Here is a 27,115-nt window from a genome sequence, read left to right on the forward strand (position 1 = left end):
CCAGACCCCCGTCTCCGGCTGATACCTCTCGGTCGCGCAGACCGATTTCCGTACGACCTTTTGCGAGGTGTTCTGTACTTCTGTCCACCCCCTCTCTCCGCACGCTGTCTCCTCCCCTTCAAATAGGTGTAATGAACCAATGGGTTGAAATTGCTCTATGTGAAGTTTGGGCAGTGTCCAGGCAGCTCACCAGCCTGTGCTACGGGGGCCAGTTAGGGGAATATTATCTTTGCCTTAAGTTTGCTTTGCCTCAGGTTGATGAAATGTCAAGAGCTGTAGTTATTAGTTGTGCGATTGCTCTGTGGAATCCCTGTCCTCCTTATGACTAAATCTTTTAAGCCTAAGGCTAGACATTTCCCTGCTTAGCAATAACTCCAGATGCTCCACTAATGAGATGCCAGGTACAACGCCGTGGGATCCCTGCAATGAAATGCTTTGTGTTCATTGTTTTTTTTGCAATTTAGGTCTAAGATAAATCTATACTTAGTTATCTGACAAAATATGGCTTTAAGCAGGACTTTGTCAGCCTGATGCGGCAATATACCCTCGGTTATAATGCTGAGCGGTGGCTTTGGGCGTTGCTATTGTTATCTTGTGAAAGTGAGGCTGTGTCAGCTGCTGTGGGCCTGTTTATGTGTGTGTTTGTCTGAGTGTGTGTGTGTGTATCAGAGAGAGAGAGAGAGAGAGATCCATGAGGAAGAGACGGCGCTGATGTGATGAGCAGTGACACGCGGGGCATCGCTCCTCCATCCCTGTGTTGGAACACGCCTGGATGCTGCACAGAGAGTTGTTCTGTTCAACTTCCGCCGCTCATTAATGTGTAAACTACAGCTGAGTCCAAACAGGTCTTGGCTAAAACAAGACCAGACTCAGGAAATGAGGCAGTATGGAGAGCAGCAACAAGCTAATTACTGTCCCAGTATAGGAGAGATCATGCACTGTAGTTGACATTTTAAAGCAATCAGTACACACTTACTAGATTATAACAGCTGTACACCCACTGTGCCTTATTGTTAAAATTGGAGCAAAACGGGCAGATGGCTGCTATTTGTTTCTTGTGTGTTTTGTTCCAGTTTGGGCAGCAACTGTACCCCTAGAGAGATCAAGAGACTCGCCTCTGCTTCTCATCTGGATGCTCCACTGAATGGGCAAATGGGTTAAGAGCTGTTTAACTCCCCTAGTTGGTTCCCCCTGCAGAATAGAGCAAACTTTCCTCCGATTACAACAGCCGCTGCCCCAGACAGAGTGGGAGGAGATGTAGATGAAAGCAGATCCCGTAAGTGGAAGTGTCAATGCGTGCTTCCCAGAGAGCTTCTAATGCCCATCTTACTCCAATTAAATGACTGTGTAGTGTGTCAGCAGCCTAGATTAGTTTCAAACTAAAAAAAAAAACTTTTCAATTTGAGCTTTAGCCACCTGCCAACATCTAAAAGGAGAAAATCACTTACTGTCTCTCCCCCCCTATCTCTTCCCTCTCCTCTCCTCTCCTCTCCTCTCCTCTCCTCTCCCTTGTCTCCTGCTCTCTGTGTGTTTCTCCCTCCCTCCCTGCATTTTTCCCAGGCTGAGGCGTCCATGGACCCTCTGGCTCCGCTGCTTTCGTCAGTGACTTGGAGCGCTCCGAGAACTTTGTGAACTCCCTGCGCCGGAGTGGGGAAAGGGAGAAGGGGAAGGGGAGCAGTTGATGGGACGCAGCCTGGCAGCAGTAGCAGGCTCCTCCGGAGACGGCATCGGGACTCTCAGCTGGAGACGATCCCCGGGGTCATGGGAAGACAGCGCCTCAGCCTCCTCACCCTCCTGGCTCTGCTGGGACTCCTCGCGGGGCTCGCGGACCTCAGCCACGGCTACGCCGCCGAGGACGAGGATTACTACATGCAGGAGCTGCTGACAAGGGAACAGTACAGCCGGGTCCAGGGAGCGGAGGAGCCTGTGGCCTCGGTGTCTGACAGGCAGGAGCACCCTGGCCAGACCCCTGCCAAGAAAACACCCAAGGGAAAGGCAGACAACAGCAGGCAGACAGATAAAGCCACCACTGAAGCTAAATCAGGTAAAAGCACTCCCATCTGTCAGCTTGATAACTTGAGAAAATGGTTTTCTTAATATTTCAGTTAGAAGCTCTCTCGAGGACAGTAAAAGTTTATTTGTGCTCTACAAATCCTCCACAGATCCACATGATTTTATTGGTGCATCCATCAGCAGGGTTGTTAAAATATTACTAGTGCTTTTTTTTTTAAAGTTAGTATATCTGTAGAAATAGTATTTTACTTGCTGGGAACTTTAAATCAAACGTTCCTAACAGTAGTGTGTGTGGCAGCAGCTTCTAGGTTAACAAAGCTGTAAAGTTACACATAGTCTTATAAAAGCTAGCCATAGCTCCCAACTTCCCAAAACTATCTGAAACTTTTGAAGTAACCCTATGAAACAATGCTACAACTAGATGACAGTGCATGGCTAATCCTTATGACTTTTTGTATGTCAGGGTGCATTTTGATAAAAACCTTCCAGTCAGACAAACACAACAGCTGTGTGAAGTACAGAAAGCTTTGCAAGATGTGTGCTAATGTGTGTGTCAATACAGATGATCAGACAGCTGGCCATATGAATTGACATTAAATAGTAATAATGCCTGGTATTGTGATTGATTTTTGCTTTATATCAGTTAAACAGATAGGGACACTTTACAAATGTGATGTGAAGGACAAGATAAAGCAAAAAGATCAAAGTCCAAAATAAGTTACAGCTTGGTGTCTCACAGAAAGCTATAAGATGGCCTACTTTCTCCTCAAAGACAACTAATGGGCCACAGACACTCTTATGCTGCTTGATGAATTCAAACGGAACATTTGGGGCTCAGAGAAGAACCCTGGTGTCCTCTGGGACTGAAAAGCAGCAGCTGAATTCAATTCACATGGTGATGGATGTGCAGAGGAAAAGAGCAACAATAATCTCCTCAGGTAGTCCGACTCCTTACAGAGCGGCGGAGGTCAGGATTGCATTAGGAACCACATCGGGCTGAACACATGTGAAATCCACGTTTTCCCAAAGGATCCCTACGCTGACCCATTACAGTCCATACAAACATATTTACTACGGCTCCAAGCCCTCTCTATGGGGCTCGCAGCGCATGCAGTAGCAGGTTCGTAGGCATGTAGAAATCCTGCCAGGTGATTGGAGGACAGTAACACGCATGAAGGCAGGTTGGTCCGGCCTGGCTGGTGGCAGGTAATCTGGAGCAGCTGTGTCGACAGTGACTTAATGGTTCAGGCATCCGGCCTCACGTGTCTCAGCAGGGATACCTGCTGTAGGTGGGACTGCAGAGGCAATACGACCAGCAGAACATACACAAGTCCTTTTCCTGATAGTGATTTGTTTAACATATGTCCATCATACTGTATCATATACAGTTTTTTTGTAGGAACCATGTATATAGAATAGCAAGTTAAAATTATTTCCAGCACATTAGTTAGAAATTAGACAGACTTAACCAAGCTGAATATAAGCATTAGCCATGCCACAGCAAGGTCTAAATTATCATATCTTGGTGCTCTCTCTCTCAATCACAATCCACTATAGGCTAAACCACATGCAGCTCAGCATTGTTCAGGATTTAACCTGTCCCCAGATTGAGAAGAGAATAAAGACTTTCAGATGCAAGGAGGATTGTTATCACGTGGGGCCTATCCTGACCTGACACTCAGTCAAATAAAAAACACGCTCCCCACTTCCATCTTTAGTTCCTCCTGGAATGTGACTCCCCGCCCCCCCACCCTGCCTCCTTATGCAGGACATTTTCATGATTACTTTGAACCCTCAGGCAGTCAACTGAAGTGCTATCAAGAGCGGAACGGTATGACCGCCAGCCAGGATCTAACATGAGAGAGTGCAAGTGCAAATTGAAATGTTTGGCTTAGCTACTGTGGGCCTCAGACATGGGAGATATGAACTGAATGCAAGGAGCAAAAGGGTTAAAAGTTTTGAAATTCTGTGCCCAGAAATCATCTCTTGGTTTAGTTCTCAGTCCTGGATCCATATGTGTGGCCCAGGATGGAATCCAGCCAGAGCTTTCTTTCCTGTGCCATTTCCCTCTCAATAATCAGTCCATAATACTAAAGGTGAGTGGCTACCCACACTCTTTAACACTATTTAACTTCATCAGAGTGTCCTTTCCTTCCTTAGTGAAAACAACCCCCAAAAAGGCTGAGAAGAACAAGAAGAGTGCCTTGAAAACCCCCAACAGCATCTCAGAAGGCGAGGGCCAGTACAACTCGATAAAAGAGGGTGAGTGAAGGACCGATGACACTGCCACCACACCTGGGAAATTCATGATCTCATAAAACAATATTTCAGGAAATTCATCTTCCCCACCGGCGTGCAGGGGCCGTCTCTGTGCCTTCATGGGGGCAGTTAGGACGGGGGAAAGAGAGAAACCGACTCTCTCAGAGATGACAAATGTTTTGGAAACGGGAACGCTTTTCAAAAAACACTTATTTTCCCTGAGAGGAAAAATCTGGCAATAAAGATGATGCTCTCAGAAGCGGAGTCAAGTCACAGAGGCACTGCTGTCCTCTTTGCCGATGAAGCATTGTGTTTGGTTGCCATGGATCACTGTATATTTGCTAAACTGAAGCTGGGATGCCCCGGTAGCCTTCCTGTATGGACGCTGTCTGTCGTAGTCCTGTCGAAGATTGTCTATCACCACACTGTGGTCCAAGACAGATGACAACATAGACACAGCGCATGAATTTTGACCTCAAACTTTCCAGAGCATTGAGAGAACCAATATATTGCCCTTATTACACTTATTTACACAGCGTTAGACTCTTCTGGCATGAATGAGGCACTATATTCAACAATGCTAGAAGTTAACAAATGGGTGTGTATAGGCCAAGTGTGAATCTATGTGTTTATGTTACAGCTATTGTAAGAAACCTACCAAGAAAGATAGAAAAGCTGCCATTTGGAGTTGGCATTGAGAGGCGAACGGGGATTCTGAGCAGAAATTTGGATGGTGGGATTCTTCTAACATGTTGGAAAATGGGAACTCCATGCTGACATGCCTGGCTCAGCCGAGGAGTTATAAAGAAACCCAGCACACAGTCGAGATCTGGAAGGCCCAAACTCCCAAATCATGTTTTCATGACTGAAATTGTGACTGAACACCGAGCCGTTTTCTGAATTATGTGAAGTTTGCTTAGCGTCTCCATGCCTTGGTAGCAGCTGATTTATCTGGACCACACTTACAGGCTGCAGTTTTATAGGTAAAATTATGAACAACGTTTTAAAAATCGCACGCTTTTTTTACATTAAGTACTTAATCACCATTCTGTAGCCTCAAAACATCTTTTTGCCTCCAAATTTCTGTAATTATTTTGCCATTGTTGGAACTGAGCTGGAGCAGTACTCAGAAAACTGTGATTGCCACATCAGCACATACCAAAACAATAGGGAATTCATTAAATGCTGGATTTAAGTGCGGCAGGGTTTTTCACTGTTTGATTAAACGGATGTTTCAACAGCTCGTTCATTATTCCCATCAGCTATAACGCTATAAAGATTACTGTTAAAACAAGATGTTTCCGCACAGATATCGGCCGTTTGTCAAATGTGCACAGTGAAGTTGCAGTGGCTGAGTAGCTTGACAAAATGCAGGATTGGGCCCATAGACAAGCAAAATTAGAAAGTTCATTGAGCCTTACAAACAGGCTTTTGATGTGCAGCTGTCTGCTGATGTGAGCGAAAAGCAATGACTGAGAGTGCAGTCACACTAATTTGTTCAATTATTTTATTTTTGATTTTTAAAGTTTCCAGGGCGCCACATGTGTTTAGATTGATGCTCAAACTGTGTTCTGAACAATTTATACTGATTAATCGAGGGCCAAAAGCTCAGTGTTTGGAAGTCGTTTAAAGCTTACATTACATAAACATTACAGTAGGAACGAATCATGCCCCTACAATACTGCAGTACTGTAGCACCAGATGTGAGACAATGACTTGTGACATACATAGCCTGAATAAACTTCGATCCCAGGAATTGTTTTTTTGCCCTCAGCAGTAACATGGCGAGTGGCCTAGTTAGCAACACATGAGACCCTGACTGTCGCTTTTGTCATTTGCATCGTGCATTATTGCACAATACTCTGCTCCTCTATGATTCTTGTAGAGGACTACGTGCAGATAATGATTTATGCTTGATAAAATGGCATGCACCCTTTTATTTTTTCCGTTTATTTGTTATCCTTGATCCTGTGGTGTGCTGTGAGGGCCGGGCTGACCCTAATAAGTTGTGTCCAAGTGGATTTGAAATATAGGCATACAGGCTTTTTAGCACAGGGTCACAAGTAGGGCAACACATGTGTTTCATTGCTGTGTAGGGTTACTGTAAACAACACTATACTCTACTAATTGGTCCCCCCAGTGGCATCGCGTCTGGCTTGTCTGGCAACATCGACAACACAGTTTCACAGCAAGAATTCACTGGGTTTTAAACTGTTTGGATAATGCACTAAATATAAATTACATCCTGTAATGGTATGTGGATTTTGGATCTTGTAGAAAGTAATTTTTATAATGTCACTAAACTTTATCTTTCGCCTTTCAAAGAATGACCTTGGCTTCTATACAAGTCCCAGTGTGATGGATGGCATCCTGTATTTCAGACACAGCAATCAGGCCACCAGAATGGTTATGTAAGGCCGAGCCAGCATCCCCCGATGGATCAAATATATAGAGACGTGACCAACTTCGCACACGCATGTCCCATGAAAGATGAAAGTGCAGTATATTCTTAAAGAAAATTCCTTGGTCTACTTTTAGTCTCTTGCGATACTGGGTGTTCATTTGTGAAGGCAGGCAGCCCTGGCCTTGTGACAGCGACATGTGCAGCACATGCCGCATGTACAAACAGACCGGTGCCCAATCGGAAATTCTTGCTCTGAAATTCCATAGCTGTGGTCTGGGGAAGTCGGCAAACAGCTTGATCTGACCCAAAGAGCTGTTGGCCAGCAGGGATTTCACACGTCAACCCTTATTTGCCCATTCGGCCCTCACTGGGTGATATCCATTGTAGTGTAAAAAGATGAGCCAATCTCACACAAAGGCCTCTCTTTAGTGAACAGCATCCCAGTCTCTGTAAGCACTTAAAGATGGGCATTTGGTCAAGCCAATTGCATATGCCCTCTAGTAGAAAATGAAAACATTCTCAAGTGATGTGCAGCTTCCTTTTTATTCAATATAAGCTGTTTTTTTCATTATAAAGGCACACTGCCTAAAATACGGCTGCATTTTTGCCAAATCATTGCTGTAGCCTCATTGTGTATTGCTGGATAATTGTCATACTAAAGCAGTAGTCACCGCAAAAAATCTCCATGTTAACGCAGCATCTAGTCAACAAGTCATTTGGTCTCATATTCAGTCTCAGCGAAAATGAGGTGAGATAATTCCACTTGTTTACAATGCAGTTTCACTTGTCAATGTCTTGAAACATGGCAGACCAAGCAAATCATTCCACTTGTATCAAGGCAATTATACTGAACTGCAATTTATCTCACCCACTTTGATTTAAGAAAAGTAAGACTCAATACTGACCGTTATTAAATGACATGTTAAGATGTCATTCTATACCCTTACAGAATGGCTATAGCAAGACATTAAGGACAGCAGGTCACACCGCAGACTGCATCACTGCTCTCAGACACCGCATACAGCGCTATAATGCTTTATGGTCCGGTAACTCACTCTCCTCTTTAAGTGTCCATAGTTAAGGGTCTATTGATAGCTAGTTTTAGATTCCCTGTTGCAAAAGGCTTTAAAGGACTACACCGAGTTTTTGAGAGTTTGGCCCGTTAGTCAACTTACCCAATAGATCTGACGAGAGGATTGGCACCAAAATCTTCTCCAGTAGATAGCTCTGTCCAGTGCGCATGCTAACACTTTAGCTAGCATAATCAAAAGTATGAAGATAGACCTTTTAGTAATCCAAAGTTTGTATTGTTTTTTATTCTATGGCTATGAAAATAAAATCTCAAGCTTCATCTTTAGTGAAGTCCGTAACAAATCAACAGTGCAAAATCTTTAATGAAGTCCATAACAAATCAACAGTGCAAAAACTAGCTGTCTGGCTGGCTGACTTCACTCACTTCCTGTGTAAACAAGACGAGTCGCGCTCGTGGTCTCTCGGACAGCTCGCCTGCCATAGAAAACACATTATTTTTGATAGATTTTATGTCTGTTTTACCAATCCTCTAAACGACCCTGGCAGGTTTAGGCGCGTGTCATTAAAATTAACTAACCAGCTGCTACAAGTTCTCATTTTCTCACTTTTAGGATAATGATGCTAAAGCGTTAGCATGTGCACTGGACAAGCTATCTACCAGAGACACAGGGACGATTTTGGTACCAATCCTCTCGTCAAATACTGGGTAAGCTCCCAGAAGTGTCGGGGTAGTCCTTTATTAAGGTCATGATATTTGATATAGTCATTTTAACTTGCTCATACATTCAGGCTGCAGTTAGATAACTGTGATAGGTATGCATATTAGATTTCAAAATAACAAAAAGGAAGTGTTCATGTGTACAATTGATTAATCACCTGTGTAGCTTGACACATTTTGAAATTCATAGCGGTGTCTTGCCAACAAAGCCCCAGTCACACAATTAATTTCCATTCTTTTCATATAGGCTCACCTTTTATGTTTTGATTTTTCAGTCAAAATGAGTTGTTTACCAGCTGAGGTGTGTTAAATTGGTGGCAGGTGAACTCTGGATCTCTTTACATTTCTCTCCCTCTTTTCAGGCTCACAGTATTATATGGGTAGTTGCTCAAATTAGCTTCAAAGGAGAGTTTCTTGATGAATGCTTTCCCACCTTGATTTATTGTTGTGCCATGTAAATGGGTTTAGAGGGAGTGTGAAGAAACAATGACACTGATGGATAATGACTGCTATCGTAACAATCACCCATAAAAGTTCTGCTTTCACCTCTGCATTGCACATTAGAATGATACTGAAACTGTTTACAGTTCAGTATGTGTTGACAAAGCAAGTTTGCTGTATACACCAGTTGTTTTTAGAGATGCTCACTGTAACAGGTGGTGACTGCAGCCACTCATTCATTAGCTTCACACATTTGAGCAGTGCAAAGTCTGCATTACTCATTATTACTGAGTCAAGTTATTAACGACTGTATGGTCCCTGACTCAGGAGCTATAGTGTAAAGAAAGCAGTGCTTCTGTAGCAGCGACAGATGATACATGAAATTACCATCGTCCAAGTATCGCAGGCCAATTTGTCATTCTCCTCTACCAGAATGCCCTCCAATGGGACTGGAGACACTGAAGATTGATGATTTCCAGCTTCATGCTTCGACTATGAAACGCTACGGCCTTGGAGCACACAGAGGGCGCCTCAACATCCAGGTAAGACAGGAATGTAAAGCCTTGGCGTGGCTTGGGGAAGCCGACCAAGCCTGGGAAAAGTTCGGGCTAGCATTATACCCTGGGCAAAATCAATTTTCACTGGAAACTTTCATGCTTTGCTCTGCATATTTCCAAGCAAATAAGTGAATTCATTTTCTCCATGAAGACGAAATATGATTGAGAGATCATATCTTTCGATTTAAGTTTCAACGCAATATTATTAAGAGAATGATACAGGTCTGAATGACTGTATTTGGTAACTCCATGGAACAAGACAAGTTGTGATAACATGCTGTGGCTCAGTAGAGTTAAATGTGAGTGACATTATCATTCTGCTTTAAACAGCATATTTTAATAGTCCAAAGCTAACTCAAGAGAGAAAGCAATACTGTTGCCATCAAACCAGGGGCACATCCCCAAACCTAATAAAGTGGATTGGCATCTGGGAGAAGAGGTATTTCCTGTTAGTGCAAGCTCCGCTTTGAGGATATTACACTGAGTACAGTCTGCAGTTTGCCTCATCTTTTGCAAGCTGCACTGCTCGGAATCAGAGCATACAATTAATGAAACACACATACGGTTAATTCGCTCAAGAAGGCAAGGCATTATGTGTCAGGAAACCAACAAAACAAGGCCTTTGTTGTTTGGTGTTTGTGTGTATGTGTGTGTGTGTGTGTGCACCCTTGGGTATGCAAGTGCACGTCAGAGATCACAGAGGGACAGAGATACTGTGTGTCCAGTCTCGAGAGAAATTATCAGTAGATCTGGAGAAACACATAGAAAGCAGATGTTGCCTGTTGAATCAGGCCAGTGTCCAATAGACTTAGTTTATTTCCACTCCTGAAGCTGAAATGTTTGGATTCCAGACACCATCGGTATCGTGATAATTGGGGGTTGGGAATAATATTCATTTGATAAACTTGGCTGTCTTTTGATGTCGGGAGATTTTGCATATTGGCAGAAAAACCTTGTTGTAAACAAACTAGTAGAATGCTGAAGTAGGAGATTGAAGCTGTATGATGTACTTTTTTTTTATCAAAAAAAATTAATGATAAAAAGATAATTCGCAAAATGTTATTTTAGATCTCATCACATATCCAAAAATAACCTTTTCAAGCAAAGTCAATCAACAGTAAACCTCAAAGATGCATTTTGGTTTTGGAAATGTGGTTCAAGGCTGCTGGACAGTTGCTTTCATTGTTCCTGGGATCCAGTTTTCTTTTGTAAACACTATTTATCCAGGACTAAAGCTAAATCAGAGACTTTTTTCACATTTCAGAGGTTCACATTCCATTCCTAAACTACATAGAGTGGCTTGTATCAAAAACAAACATTTTCTTATCAAAAACAAACTCATTTTAACTCGTCTTTGAGGTGAGAGAGAGATGTGTCAGTCCCCATTCCTCTGTATTCAGGCCTTCAGTTGATTAGGTGTTCTGTGTAAAGCCATAATGAGAGTGGTGTAATTCAAAGTGACTTGACAGTTATGATTAAGATGCAATGCTATTATACACCCAGGGCATATGCCGTCATAATCTAAATTTGGATGAAGAAGATGAACAACGTGGCCTGTCAGCACATTCTGACTGTTAACACACCGCGCTCTAAGCCAACAATCTCAATTCATTATACCAATATGCTTAGTTGTACTGGCTTTTTGGATACAGTAGCATTTAATACATTATAATTGGGTTAACATTTTCCGCTGTTAATAGCCGCTGCCAAATAAGTGTCAAGAAAGTGTATCCTACACTGCATCAGTAAAATGTATGCTCAAATTTTTTGGAGAAAATTCAGGAATGCTGGGAATTGGAAAGAAGTGCAGACAGGGTTTTTCAGCACTCTGCCCTGTCTCACAGGTTTGGCCTGCATTCACTCCTATAACTCAACTTTACTGGCTCCCATTTGCCCTTGTTCACTCCCTTCACCATTTCAAGCATGATCCTCGCCTTTACCTGTACTATAAAATTTACAGTCTCGCTACCCACTGTCCTTTCTCATAGATCCACAGCGAGAGAGGACACACTTATCTCCTGCTTGTCGGTTCCTATCTGGACAGCATAAATTTAGATTGCCGGTGAACCAAAGTTAAACATCTACTTTATATTTTTATGAGCTTGACATGATCTTAGCCTTGTTGACTTTTACATACTTTCCATGTCTCCACTGTCAACAGACTGGAACATGGTAAGAATTAATCACTTTGTAGCGATAAGAGGCGGCAACAAATAAAGTGATGGAAACACAGGTGAGCTATACCATGCCATACAGTGTGTATATATCAGAGGTGTGACCGAGTCAACTTTGCTTGAGTCCCAAGTCAGTCTCAAGTCTTATAACACAAGTCTCAAGTCACGTCCCAAGTCATTAATGTCAAGTCTCAAGTCTAAATGTAGAACGAAGTCAGAACAAATCAAGAGTCCAGTATCAACTTAATATCTTAAAGAAAACTAAATATCTACGACTTTTCAATGCTATATGGTTTTAATAGGATAAAAACCAGGTATGAGCATCATGAGTTTGATTTCTATAATCCGTTTAGATTTAATATGAAACCAATAAATTGAATCATTCCATACAAATTCAGAAAACAGAATTTAAATTCAGTCGTCTGGTGGAACAAATCTCATCACTTTCAATCTAAGTCATTTACACAAACACAAGATCTCAAGTCAAGACTTTAGAAACCTTTTCAAGTCATCAAAGTCAAAGTCAAGTCCCAATCACCAGAACCCAAGTCAAGTCTCAAATATTCTCTTCATGCATCAAGTCAAGTCTCAAACAATTAAAACTGTGACTCGAGTCAAAGTCACGTGACTCGAGTCCCCACCTCTGGTATAGCTATAAGCTGCTGCTTGTCTCCGGCAGGCCGGCCTTTACGAAGACGACCTATACGACGGGGGCTGGTGCGCCGGGAGGGACGACCCGCTGCAGTGGTTCGAGGTGGACGCCAGGAGGCTGACCAAGTTCACAGGGGTCGTCACACAGGGCAGGAGCTCCCTCTGGTCGTGAGTAGGACCCCTCCGGACACGCTCTGAGATGTTGACGGCTGCACAGTTTGGATGGGAACTTTCTCACCCCAAGCTGTAGTCTTCAGCAACTTTGGAGGATAATACCAGTGTTTGTTTGTTTTCGTCTAGGTCAGTGGTTCTCAAACTTGGGGTGAAGGCCACCTGGGGGGTCACAAGATAATTTTGGGGGTTCGGGAGATGATTTATGGGATAGGAAGAAAACACATCTCCACTATACAGATTTATTATGTAATTTGTCTGATTTTTCTCAAATTTTTCCTTTTTTCTTGTGAAATGAAAAGTGAATCGTTTTCAGCCTTTAGGCCTCCGCTGATAATCAGATGAAACAACCAGAAAATGGAAAATATATTTTTTTTTAAACTGTTCACTACTCTGCATATGCAGCCTGTGATGAGGGTCGAGAGTAGGCATTGCTTCGTTTTAAGGGGTCACTAGCCAATAAGTTTGAGAACCACTGGTCTAGGTTGCCCCTCTTCTTTACATTATTCTGATAGTCTGCACACAACCATTGTTGGAGATATCAGGACTTGTTTCTCTCCCTTCAGAAGAAGCCATTTGCTGCCATTCTGCCATTCACAGTGTGAGATAATCCACCACCGCAAACGTGAAGCCTTCATTTGGTCTGATCAAAGTTTCTGTTTTATCCTTATTTCATTGTGCCTGAGTTGAGTGTTTTCACTGGTTGCTGTCAATCACCTGACACCCACAGGAACAAGTGGAAGCCTCCGCCAGGAAATAATCCCTCCAAAACATGTCAAGCTGGGTTTGACATCATAAAGTAAATGTTAAAATACTGATTAAATACAGCATTGCAAAATGATTAGGGGGAAATGTAAAGTAGACAAATACCGAAGTAAATGGGCTGTAACCCTAAATAATACCGGTATTTTCCTTTAAACCAAACTGCACATTTTGACTTCACAATAATATTCCTGCATATAGCAAAACAAGCTTTTCTCTCTCATCCATATGGCATTGAACCTTCACCGGTGTTGCCCTTTTCATAAGTCTTTTCTGATCTCCACACTCTGGGATTAAGGATTTGTGAGTTTGCTTGATTAGAGAGTGCAGCCTCTTTCCGTCATCTCTCTTAAAAGGTCATTACATTATAAAAATAACACCCGAGAAAATAGATTTTTACCACACTGTAAGCTCATTCATCACATTTTAGTTGACAGGTAAAAAAAAAAAAGAATGCCGCGATTTTCATTACTCTTTTAATAACACATTTTAGATTGTATCTTAGACACCGAGAGCTTGCTGACTACCGTTTGGGATGAGTCATCTAGCTGTGCCGTGCTGACGGTGTCTGTGAAGAGATGAATTACACTACCATCAGGTCTCCATGGCATCTCATGTGCTTGGCTTCCAAAGACAGAGAGATGGCTGTCGTCTCTCCTCCCACTGACTCAACCCATCAGTCCTTTTCCTGCCTTTCCTCTGCCAGGCTCCTCTTGTTCTTGCCGAACAATCAATCTCTGAAAACTTTCCTTTTTGGATGTTACTATATGCATTGCATTTACAACCCACCTTCCCATCCCCGTCCTGAAGATTAATTTGGTGGAGAGTTTTTAAGACGAAGTTGAAATGTATAAATGTATAACTTATATATATTGTAGGGCAGCACTTTTGCTGCTATATTGCATCGAGCACAGACACACACAGAAACACATACATACGCGTTTGCAAGAGCCCACTCTGAGAGACTCGCGAAGGATTATGTGTGCATTTTGCTGTGGAGCAAGGGAGTACTAGTCATAGTCCTTCGCCTTGTATTATTCCACCCACACTTCTCTAAGAGACTGGATTCTCCATTATGTCAGACCTGTGACTCTCAGCACTTACCGTGTCACGGGACAGCACAGACCTACACTACTGCAGCAACACTAAACAGCCGTCGCTAGCTTTTCAAGGTTGTCCATTTCGATTGTGACTTTAGATGTAACTAACACGGCATAAATAAATCCAGATGTATGAAACTGTACCATCCATTTCTCGTAATGTTTAGCAGCAGAGCACATGAGGCATTTGGGCATGAGGTATTAGAAAGCAAGTAAATCAAACGCATATAGTGTATTTTTACTGAAGCATAATTTGGCTTTGGTCATGTGGAATGGATCCCTTCCTCTAGTTGTATGAAATCCATTTTTATGCATGCCTTTAAAAGCATTTCAACAGCAAATAAGAATAATATATAGAAACACAAGAGGGACCGTCAACAGAGCTGGCCCCTAATTAGACTCACATGTTTCATATTTTCATTAACATTCAGTTTAGCAATGTCTGTATTTCACACTGACCAGTAATTCTCCTCACTCTCTCTCATACCTGCATAATTTTCTCATGTAAATGTGCATCTTTTGTTTCAATCTTGGTGATAAAGTGAGGGAAAACGGAGTTGCATTTAGGCTACTGCTATCAACTATCTGCTAGTGTGTGATTTGCTGCTCAGGGTTACCCCCCCCCCCACACACACACACACACACACACCATCACCACCACCAAAGTTGAAGTGAACCCTATGTCCTTGTGCCATGCGTGCAAAATCCTCTGTTCACCAAGAAAACCATTTTCTATCTGCTGATGTTCACATTTTTCCCTACATTCTACCTTCCCTCCGAGTTGGCTCCGTAATAATATTTGACAACTTCTGGCCTTTGTACTCCTTAATTGGAAAGGGTGGCATAGACTTCTGGAAACTGCTGTGTAGTTACAGAGCAGAGGGAGATCCTTTATCAGGCTGCGTTTGTAATTTTCCTCCAAGTCCAGCACGATCTGAGGGTGCAGAAGACACAGGCCTAGGCGGATGAGACAGAATTTCCCAGCAATTAGCTCTGTAGGGCTTGTAGCTGTCTATGGTGCCAGCACAGGGGGTTCTGTTCATAACAGTGCTTTAATTAGCGGGACTGGGAATTGTTACTGTACTGGACCAGCTCAGCACTGTCGTCTTTATCCAGAAGTGCAGAAGCCCCTGCCACCCTATACCGCACATCAGGTAGCACTGTGCCTTGTATGACAGATGAAGTCGTCAGTAAAAGCCTTTCATTTGCAGATCCAATTACAGACATGAAAGACACTGTACTGTTCTGATGTCTCACCTCCGCCTGCTCTATATAAGACTTAGCCTGGTTACTGTAAAGGAAGGGGAACCACAGATCTAAAATATGAACTTCCTAATGTACTGCAACCCCATCATCTTTGAAAAGTTGTAATACTGAAATTGAAGACAGTAAGATGTCAGTTTTTCATGAAGTTAACAGTTGCCAGTCTTAAATTTGTGAATAAGTTAATGCTAGTCTGAATTCAGAATAATTGCCAGTATTCAGGCTTAATAGGATCAGTGAGTTACACCAGTCACATAAATAATATTATTGTGTTTTACTGGAATACAGTATGGGCCATTTGTGTTGTACGGTGTATGGGTGGTGTGGAATTTTCTTTTCATATGTCTTTAGTTGTTATTACATAGGCTCGACTAAAACAAAACCATCTGGACAACATATTTCAGTTTTGCTCTCATTCCAACAGTTTAAGTAATACAGGTTCAATGGGTGCTACTGGTATAAATGGCATTGTTTGACCTCTTATCCTATTTATAAAGCAACTTTCACCCCGTGGGGACTGTGCCTGTCTGGATGAGTGCCGAAGCAATATCCCCCCAGCCACCTCGGTGCTCCATTTGCATTGATTTCTACCTAACCGGATATTTCTCTTCTTCTATTCCTCTCGTCCCTCGACTTGCTTAAATGTTACCAGGAGCGATTGGGTGACCTCATACAAAGTCATGGTGAGCAATGACAGCCACACCTGGATAACACTGAAGAACGGGTCAGAGGACTTGGTGAGTAACGGCCATGAGGTTTAAAAGGAAAATTGAATTTAATACAAGTATTTCCTGACGCATATCCGCAATACAGGCAATTATTTTCACAGTGTAAAGAACCCTCTCAAGCTTAACCACTACCATCCCTCCTCTCTGCAAACTAGCTGTGTATAAGAAAACTTGTTGTACTTTGCCCCTCATTAACTAGAACCTGAGAGGAAAAATAATTCTTGTTTGATTAGCAATTACAAGGGAAGATTTGGGCCTCCGCTTATTTGCGAGCTTAATGAGCTGAGAGGCAATAGTAAATACTGATGATCCTCAAGCAGATGGGGACCTCATCCTGGATCATTTTCAGAGTCGCGTCTCCTCTCTCTCATTGGGCACTTGGCTTTGATTTCACTGAATAGACTGAATACAGCATAATCATAACGACACACTACAACAACCGTTTTCAGCTGAAAGTCAGTGTAATCACAGTAATAATCCCAATATCACTGAACATAGCTTGATTAATGTCATTTTTTGTAGAAAATTGTATCCTCGTTGCACTCTTTAGTGGTTCAAATCCCCCCTAATGAAATTTCGATGTAATTTATACACTCTCTGTGCTGGTGATGTCATCCATGTGGGAGATGCGACCCTCACAGTAATTTAGTCTCTGCTAACAAGCTCACTGCTACCCACTCTCCCACCTTTTGTGCCAAATGCCAAACTGCACTGTTTGATCTTTCAAAATGGCAAAAGGTGACAGAGAAGAACTGAAGCTGCAGGTAGCATCATATTTAATATTTTCAATAAACTCACAGTGTCATGAAAGTTTAAGGACATTCTGGCTGGAAGAAGGCTTACTCGCTGTATATGTATGTGCGTATGCATGTTGATTATAAGGTTGACCAAGCCTTAAACCATCACACATAATAATATATATCTTGTTCTTAGCTGTTTATTCACTATGGGGATGACTGTGTTTGCCTCAGTAGATCTTCATTGGCAACAGGGAAAAGGAAATTCCAGTCCGGAACATTTTCCCCGCGCCAGTGGTCGCCAGATACATTCGAGTCAACCCTCGCTCTTGGTTTCACAGCGGCAACATCTGCATGAGAGTGGAGATCCTTGGCTGTCCTATGCCAGGTGACGGGTTTGTATGGGCCTCCAAAGCAGACACATTATTCCTGCCATTGGCTTGTACTTACAGCTACTGACAGGCTGGAGAATGCATGGCTTCCCCAGTTTGATATATGATTTAGCCAATGTTCAAGACATCACTCAGTGACCAATTAAAAAAGTAGTTTTTTAAGTGACTTGCTATTTGATTTGTATTCAGCTCAGAGCATGTGCTCACCATTTATGGTCTTGGCACTTAGAACCAAGCATGGATTGATGTTTTCCTTTGGCTTCACCTTAAATGAAAGCAATGGATCCACGTCCTTCATGTATTCCGGTTCAACTTTTGGATATCAGTAACTTCATGTTTCCCGATTCCCCACAGATCCCAATAACTATTACCACAGACGGAATGAAGTCACAACCACAGACAACCTAGACTTCAGACATCACAGCTACAAAGAGATGAGGCAGGTAAGTTGCAGTAAACAGAGGACAACAGTACATATCACCCTGTTAGTGATTCTGATGGTTGCGTATTTTATTCATAGGAGGTTCAGCTCTCATTTTTTTTTCCTGCAAAGTGACAAAACGTGGAGCGATAAGACATCTTGCATTACTGTCAGCCAATTTCAGACAAGTTGTGTCCTTTGCAAGAACAAAACAACAACAAACAAAATGAATAGAGCCTTGCGAGGCAAATGAAAATGTATAAAGCATCTTGTGGGTTGTATCATTACTTATTCATATAGTTGTCATGAACAGTAGCCTGTTTGTACTAAGAAGGAAGACAGCTGTATTTGTCAGTGTGTACACTGTGACTGAGTGGTTGTGAAGGTACAAGTGCTGTGAATCATAATCTCCTGTAATGCAGCAGCTCCGCTCTGCCAAGCAGCCGACCACAGGTGTCCCAAACTGCTGTTATGATCCACAATGACACCCACTCAGATGAATGCTCAGGCAGCGTGGCGGCCTATAAAACAGTGGTCATTTCGGTATTATCAAAGTGAACTAAGTAGAAATGTTAACCTTTGAGGCTAATGTGTGTCACGCAGGGAGTCCAGCCTCGATAGGAAGGACTATTTTTAAAACTCTGCTTCTAAAGCCTTTTTGCCCTTGACATTTCTTTTCTCTGCGCAGGTACCTGGTACCTTATCTCTCCCTCGTCCGCTGCAGTTTAAACAGTGTGGTGCCAGCAACCTCACAGACTGCCAGTGGAAATAGCTCATCTTATCTTCTCAAATAAAGATAATATTATTTGATATCGCTTTGACATACACTACCAGTCAAAAGTTCGGACACACCTGATTGAATGTACTATGTTTTTCATCATCTTAAAGCCATTTTGATCTAAAGGCTTGAAATGCTTGAAATTTGTTTCTTAGACAAATAGAAATAGTGAAGTTGATGCATGTGTATGAATTTCTTTCCAAAGCCTTTGCCTTTCCATCAAGGCAAAGAGCAGCTACTTTAAAGAATCTAAAATATAAGATAGTTTTGATTTGTTTAACACTTTCTTGGTCACCGCATAAATGCATTTGTGTTAATTCATAGTTTTGATGTCTTTACTATTATTCTAAAATGTAAAAAATAGGAAAAATAAAGGAAAATGCGTGTCCAGACTGGTAGTGTAGTCCCAAGGCGACACTTTTTGAAGTTTTTTTGAAGAGCTTTTCAAATCACTACTGATTGGTCTCCAGTCTAAACAGGCCTCGGCCACGCTGATTTTACCAGAGCGTGGAGGGTTGAGAGACAAAACAAAGCACATGGAAAGAGCATTTTCCTCAGCCCACTTCCTCTCAAGAGGATGGTGTAAGATTATCCTGGCCGCGATCCTTTTGAAGCTTCTTTTTAATGACACCGTTCTTCTAAGTACATAGTTGCTACGAGCAGATAAGTGTGCCATCAGCCCCATTAAGTTCGTTCTATTTCCCAAAGACCAGACCGCCTTTAAGCGGCAGGTACTGCAAGTAAAAAGAAAGACTGCCTTTAAAAAGTGTCTTACATTGTTCCTGGTGAATATAAGCCAGGTGTAATTATCAAGAGAGCAGTGTGCTTTTTTAGATTGTGAGAGCAAGAGTTTCACCCGCCGCCTCGCGCTCCCTTGTTTCGCGAACAAAAGCAGATGTTTGTTTAATGATTTACCAGCCAAAACAAAAACACGGGCTTAATTAAAACCCCATCACTCCTGACTGATTAATGACTTCTGCAGCAGCTGGGACAGCGAGTAAACAAAACATAGATTTCTAAAATTAATGCTGTTACTTTATTTAACAGCTTGTTATGCGAGTCTCTTTTCCTGCCGCGCTTCCTCTTTGTGTCTCTGCTCTCGGCCATATGTTTAAATCATAGTTGTTGTTATTTCAATTGGCTCTGCTGTAGTCCAGCTGTTCTACAAGCCTGGCTTCATAATTGCCTTGACCCCTTCACGCACAGCCCCTCCTCATTGGTCAAAGCATTATTAAGTGAAGTGACACAGTCCTGTTGATATTGCTTTTTATTGCCAAGGTGTCTCAATATATAACCAAGCCCCAAGGGAGCTGTGCTAGTCTAATGTCAGAGATTTTCTGTAGAATTTTGCATCATGTGTTAAGAGCTGATGCTGCATTATTTTCCTCTCACAGCTTATGAAGGTGGTTAATGAGATGTGCCCCAACATCACCCGGATCTACAACATAGGCAAGAGCCACAATGGCCTCAAGCTGTATGCCATAGAGATCTCTGACAACCCAGGAGAGCATGAAGTTGGTGAGAATATTATTAAAAGGAACTGTGTGCTTTAATGTCTTAAAATAGGTTTAACAGCGATGTGATTATTCAGTGTTTTGTGTAATGTTAACATCAGAGAACTGTGTGTTTTTCTCTGTGTGGCTAAACTTAGCAAAATTGCATATTTAATCTGTCGCTCTCTCCTTCCTTCTCCCCCCCCCTTGTGTGAACCCTGTTGACCAGGTGAACCGGAGTTTCGCTACACGGCGGGTTCCCATGGCAACGAGGTGCTGGGCCGCGAGCTGCTGCTGCTGCTGATGCAGTTCATGTGTCTGGAGTATCTGGCTGGCAACCCGCGCATACGTCACCTGGTGGAGGAGACCAGGATCCACCTGTTGCCATCTGTCAACCCCGATGGGTATGAGAAAGCCTTTGAAGTGGTAGGTCTGCAAGACTGCCATTAGTGACCTCATATCATGCACTGGCCTCAGGCGAAAATACCGCCATCTCTGTTTGACAGGTGTGTGCTCTCCTGATAAGAGCCAAGGCGGATGTACATTTATATGTTAGCCTTTGCAGGTGCATCAAAATGGGTTAGAATGACCTGTGGAATATATATGTCCATTATGAACAATGTAGCTGTTTGTACTTATATTTTAATAGACCCATTCCAAAATTACATAAAAGTGGATGTGAACCACTGAAACACATGTAGATAGGGGTGGTATTAAAACAGCTGCAGGCCTGTCAGATGAAAGACTCGGTATTAATGAAACACATATAGATAAAGACAAGTAACCCGGTTAAAAGCGTGTCTGATAGTGCTTGGCCACTGTACAGTCAATGACATCAGGTCATTTGGTGACCCGATGTGTGTGTGCATTGCACACATTGTATCGTTTTCCCTTTGTTTCCTTCATATTGTCAGCATGTGTTTCCATACTGTGGGGTTTACCCAGGGTTCAGAGCTTAGTGGCTGGTCTCTGGGGCGATGGAGCCAGGATGGGATTGACATTCACCATAACTTCCCCGATCTCAACTCCATACTGTGGGAGGCTGAGGCCAAGAAGTGGATCCCTCGCAAAATGTTCAACCACCATGTGCCGATCCCAGAGTGGTACCAGTCCAAAAACGCCACGGTGAGTCTGCTCGACTCTGTTTGACAGGCTGTTATTACTGGACTTGTAACTCACTTAACTTTTCAGCAGCCCCCCAGGTGATGGCCAATAATTTTCAGACTACGTCTAATGGAAGCGGCAGACTTGTGTCCCAAATCTGCAAGTTACAACCAACTGCCTCTTGAACTCCCACATCTCACCAGCTGAATTTAAACTTAAACACTCAATTTTAATCATAGAACAGTGTGCTATAAGTCAAATAAAAGCTACAATTCTACACATTCAAATTACTTACAGCTTCTCTGCTTTTCATCATCAAATGCAAAGACAAAAAAGGATGATATCAGAATCAATAACATGATCTAAAATAGTAGCTTCAAAATGTAACTTCATTTCCACTCCTCCAATCTAAGAGACAAATCCAAGTGTTTTGGAAAGGGCAGAACAGCCTCGTGAGCATATCAGCGCCGTCTATTTTGGGAGCGAGGGGTGTATTTGGTATTTGTGACGAAGTGGCTGTGAGCTAATATAAGCCGAGCAATCTATTAAAAGCTCACGCTCACGAGTGTTTTGACGTTACCGAGAGCCATGAGTGAGTCACACACCGCCTCAAGAATAGCTGCTGCAGCTGCGGAGCTGGGATCCCCATCTGTGCTCAGGAAGCTGTGAAAACTGTCCTCATTCTCCTCACCGGTTGGTTCAGCCAGTGCTGGGAGATAGAACGGCTGGTGAACAATATGAGCCCACACAGAAGGGGCAATTTGCTCTATTTCCTAATTGTAACGTGCATACAAATGCAAATACAAGCCACAGGATGCTGGATGGCTTGCCGCCTCCTGACAATTTATTTACTTTTTAGAATGAATAAATAGGGAGTTTATACGGAGGCTTTTACTTTTGAAACTTGAGTGGTGTGTAATTTATAAACCTGGCTGGTAAATAGTAACATGCCAGTTTGATATCTTTATCCCCCCCCAGCCCACCCTCTCACACTGCAGTGAAATTGTTTTCAGCGCGCAGGAGTTAATTTAGCGATCACGGCACTGAGATGATTGCATGAATTGCATTACCCTCCTCTCTCTCTTTCCCGTGTCCTTTCGCTGTAGGTTGCCGTGGAGACGCGGGCTCTGGTGGCGTGGATGGAGAAGATGCCCTTCGTGTTGGGCGGTAACATCCAGGGGGGAGAGCTGGTGGTGACCTTCCCGTACGACAGGACCCGCTCCCAGGGGGTGACCAGGGAGCAGACCCCCACCCCCGACGACCACGTCTTCCGCTGGCTGGCCTTCTCCTACGCCTCCACCCACCGCCTGATGACCGACGCCAACCGGCGCGTCTGCCACACCGAGGACTTCGCCAAGGAGGATGGCACCATCAACGGGGCGTCCTGGCACACTGCGGCTGGCAGTTAGTGTCCATATACCCACCTGGGTCTCGGCTCACTGATCCTAACGCTGCGTTAAGCGGGATTTCCCGGCTCAGCCCGGAGCCTTTGAGCTGTAGCTTTGTTTAGCACTCATGCACACATCTGCATATTCAATATTCTACTCCTTGGCTGTTTTAGTGCTTCCTGTTTTCAGCTTGAAGCATTGTATGAGAAACCAAAGGCAACAGACAGATCATTACAGAAATCATGAAATCCATTTCACCCTTAATTCTACCACAACTTCTTAGTCAAATAACTATATATATGGCCAAAAAAGATATTCTGAATTGGATGCCGGCCCACAGATTTCTACATCTCTACATTTCTCTTTGTTGGCAGGTATGAATGATTTCAGCTATTTGCACACCAACTGCTTTGAGTTGTCGATGTATGTGGGTTGTGACAAATTCCCTCATGAGAGCGAGCTGCCAGAGGAGTGGGAGAACAATCGCGAGTCGCTGCTTGTCTTCATGGAGCAGGTACAGAGGCAAAGCGGCCCCCGCAACTCACACATACACACAAACAAGTCACGTAAACACATGCTTGTTTGGTGCCATATTATTTTAGTTATTTTAGGGATCTGTGAGGTGACTTTTGACCTTCATTAAGTTTTCAGATTTTTCTCAGTAAAGATGCTTACTTAAAAGTGCTGTAGTAGAACCTAGCAACTGCTCACATACTGTACATACATTACCAGTCAAGAGTTTGGACACACTTGATTGAATGTACTATGTTTTCATTATCTTAAAGCCATTTTGATCTAAAGGCTTATGCTCAAATGCTTGAAATTTGCTTCTTAGACAAATATAAATAGTGAAGTTGATCCTATGTATGAATTTCTTTCCAAAGCCATTGCCTTTCCATCGATGCAAAGGGCGGCTACTTTAAAGAATCTAAAATATAAAGTTTTGATTTGTTTAACACTCATTTGGTCACTGCATAATTCCATTTGTGTTATTTCATAGTTTTGATGTCTTGACTATTATTCTAAAATGTGGAAAACAGCAAAAATAAAGAAAAATGTGTGTCCAAACCTTTGGCTGGCAGTGTATATTGGATTTGAACTGTACACTGGTCAAACACTTTAATATATATGATCAGAAAACTGATAACAACCGGCTCCCTTCTTGACATTTCACGGATAAACTCCTCAAGTGAATACCAGTAAGCAAACTACATTTGCCTCAAGATCAAACAAGGTGATTCACCCAGTGTTTAAATATTGATGCTGGATGTAGAGGGAAGATGTGAGGAAATATTTATCTGTCCTGCTGAACTTTAGATCATACATTATACATCATACCTCATATCATGCAAGATACATTGTATCATATGTCTTGATGGGGCAAACTTTGGGCAGCAGCAAACAGATGGTTGGGTTTCTGCTTTTCCTGTGCAGGTGCATCGTGGGATCAAAGGTGTGGTGAGGGACGTGCAAGGTCGGGGAATAGCCAATGCCGTCATCTCTGTGGAGGGCATCGGCCACGACATACGCACAGGTAATATTGCACCTGAGCTGGAAACTGTGTTAACAGTAACAGGATTATAAATTCTGTGTAGAACTGCAGCTTTGAATGCTTCATTTGAGTAATAAACAACAACAAAACAAAACAGCAAACATGTTATGACACAAGTAGTTGTCACTGTCAGTTTTATAGAATGCAGATATTTTTTGCCTTATGTAAGTCAGCTTATATTTTGCAGTCAAAACAGCGAGAGATACCTCTGGGCTTAAGTGAGTTCCATAACTCTTCATTTGAGCTTTTCTCTCCGGAGTGAGTCACTCTTAAGTTACTACACGCAAATCTACAGGCTAACAGAGCGTCCCTGTGATTCTGTAAGAAGAAATGTAAAGCACCAAACACTTAGCAGCTGATGTATTTCAGCGGAGCCGCAGGTTGGAATTACACTCAATTCACAGCCATACTGAGCGTCGTGCAGGCCTTATACATTGAAATTGCCAATAAATTGTGTATCCTCAAGGCAATCTTTGCTGATGCCTAAAAAATGCAGCCTTCAAAGCCAAAGTGGTTTTGTACTTAGAGCGTGAAATCGAATGTCCACAAGGACATTAGCCGTTATTATTCCTGGAACTTAGTATAAGTCACCGTTTCCTCCCAGAAAACCTTGCTTCCCTCAGCTGCAGTCACAGAACATTTTAGGCTGATCATTTGAAAATTGTGTCGTATTTTCTCTCTTATTTTTTCAACTATTTATTAACTATTAACTATAAAGTTGGGCTTGAATTTGTCTCGGAACACTAAGTACCTTCAGAGACAGACCCCCAAAAAGACCGGTCCCCGCGTCAGGATGAATCAACTGGGAAGACAGGAGCGACAGCCCGGGTGCTGCTGATGCACATCGATATGTGAAAGATGCTTTGCCAGACTCCAGGGCTTCTCGGAATCACAGCTCATTAGCATTTTATATTGGGCCGTTTTCAGGGAACAATTAGATCCCCTTCTGCCATCTGAACGTAAATGATGTGAACACAGATGTCGACGTGTTACTGTTTGCATCCGCTGTAGATCAACAGCAGCGACACAACCGCCATCGTATTTCATTTGGCTTAGCGGCTGTGCCGAGGTGCCGAGTGGGCGGCGGGCGCTCGGGATGATGGGAAGGAAGCAAAACTGTCATCTTTGTGAGCGAATCAAAGGCTGAAAATGCAGCACGAGTTCACTTGTATTCCCAGCCCACACAAAGGCAGCGTTTGGTAGGGAGAGACCAGGTAAATCCAACATGACAAAGCAGAGCTATTTTTAAAAAAGTCTAAACAAGAATGCAGAGTAGCTCGTCTCGCAAAAGAACTCTCTCCAACTTTCATTTCCAGTTTAGGGTTTTCCTAGGTGAAGGCTTTTGTGAAGCTGACTCTCTGCCGCTGCCAAGTATTAAGTTTGGCTTTCTAGGACAAGATTTGCATATTGCTGCTGTTGCACAAAAAAAAAAAAAAGAAATGTGTAACTCCTGTTTTTGTGCTTGTCATGTTTTCACTTGGATTCAGCATTTACATGGTCCTTCATAGGTAGAACCCTTCAGCTCATGAAACCCATTCAAAACCCACTATGAAATCTAAGAAATTCATGGTCGTCAATTTAAAAATAAAACAGAAAAGTTGACTTTTTCATCTGATAGCAGCCATGTGTTTCTGCCATGAAAGACTTTTGATATAATCTAAATACCAGTGGTTGGATCTGTTTTTCTATGGAATCTTTTTGTTTCCACACTGAGAATAATTTTCATTTATTATCACTGCAAATCATATTGGGATCTTTTAAAGGCTGAATATCCTCATAACAGGATAACTGCCCATCTGAATAACCCACCCCACCCCGACACATAATGGCCATTGCACGTGTATTGCAGCCATATAAAACCACACACACGCGTGCAAACATAAGCATACTTATTTCCTCTGTGTGTGTGTGTGTGTCTGTGTGTGTTTTCAGCTGCAGATGGCGACTACTGGCGCTTGCTTAACCCCGGAGAATACCGAGTAACGGCCAGGGCCGAGGGCTACAGCCTCATCAGCAAGAAGTGTGAGGTGGGCTACGAGATCGGAGCCACCAGGTGCGACTTCACCATCGGCCGCACGAACCTGTCCCGCATCAAAGAAATCATGGAAAAATTCAACAAGCAGCCCATCAGATTGCCCGTCAGGCAGCTCCAGGCTCGCAGGCCCAGAGAACGCTATCTGGGAACATAAGGATGAGGGATCAAGAAGAAGACGAGGAAGAAGAAGAAGAAGCAGACGTCTGCTCTGATCAGACTGGGTTTTTATCAGGACTGCTGGCCTGGGTCTGGACCTCTGTCAGATTCCTCCAGAGTGCTGCCAGTGGAATTGCAGTTTGGAGACAACAGATTGAAAAATGTTGATTGCTTAAAAGGAGATGCTTGTTTTGCTTTGATTTGTTTTCATTTGTATTGATTTGTTTTGTTTTGCTTGATTTTGTTTTGTTTTGTTTTGTTTTGTTTTGTTTTGTTTTGTTTTGTTTTGTTTTGTTTTGTTTTGTTTTGTTTTGTTTTGTTTTGTTTTGTTGTTTAACCCAGGCATAAGCTCTCTCTTTGTCATCTCATTATTTGCCTCAACTTTTTTGAAAAAGTTGAAGAATTTCAGTCTGTCATAGTGTAAGCTTACATTTATGACCTTTCTTTTTCAATTTATCACAAATATTAAGACATCTTCTCTCATTCCTTTTGACATTAACTATAAATACTGCACAAATACTGCACAATACAAATTAGAGATGGGGAGGTTTTGGTCGCTGTGAGGAATGGCCATGACTGTCAACATGTATATACTTATTAACTTATGTAACACAACTACGTAAGCCATTACGAAAGCTTTATTACCTGCAGTTATACAAGCTTCATCCTTGTAAGCAATCCTTAAAACCATGTTACTAATTGACTCAATGACCTTTTGTACGTCATTGATTTGTTGTTTTTTATACACTTTACCTTTTGCAAATAATTTAATAAAAGAGTATGTTT

General features: G+C 42.6%; 1 protein-coding gene across 1 annotated transcript; it reads left to right on the top strand.

Moving 5' to 3' along the window:
* The first annotated feature begins 1,761 nt into the window (after nt 1–1,761).
* On the top strand, nt 1,762–27,078 carry cpxm2 (carboxypeptidase X (M14 family), member 2). The gene is made up of 14 exons (XM_071536712.1): nt 1,762–2,044; nt 4,174–4,275; nt 9,300–9,409; nt 12,278–12,417; nt 16,198–16,282; nt 17,248–17,398; nt 17,757–17,845; nt 19,996–20,119; nt 20,324–20,520; nt 21,040–21,219; nt 22,305–22,602; nt 22,961–23,100; nt 24,021–24,120; nt 26,071–27,078. Exons 1-14 carry the CDS (start codon nt 1,762–1,764, stop codon nt 26,325–26,327), a joined length of 2,256 nt encoding a protein of 751 aa, XP_071392813.1. The 3' UTR covers nt 26,328–27,078.
* Nucleotides 27,079–27,115: the final 37 nt, after the last annotated feature.

The sequence above is a fragment of the Centroberyx affinis genome, unplaced genomic scaffold (assembly GCF_046629955.1).
Source record: "Centroberyx affinis isolate AG114_WGS23_722 - 3 ecotype Tasmania unplaced genomic scaffold, CSIRO-AGI_Caff_v1 ptg002930l_1, whole genome shotgun sequence".
NCBI classification, from domain to species: domain Eukaryota; kingdom Metazoa; phylum Chordata; class Actinopteri; order Beryciformes; family Berycidae; genus Centroberyx; species Centroberyx affinis.

Bases quoted from the DNA above. Each gene is read 5' to 3' on its own strand.
- cpxm2 (XM_071536712.1), top strand. From the start codon at position 1,762: ATGGGAAGACAGCGCCTCAGCCTCCTCACCCTCCTGGCTCTGCTGGGA. The intron at 4,276-9,299 runs GTGAGTGAAGGA...CTCCTCTACCAG, and splicing joins GTACAACTCGATAAAAGAGG to AATGCCCTCCAATGGGACTG. The intron at 20,120-20,323 runs GTGAGAATATTA...CCTGTTGACCAG, and splicing joins CCCAGGAGAGCATGAAGTTG to GTGAACCGGAGTTTCGCTAC.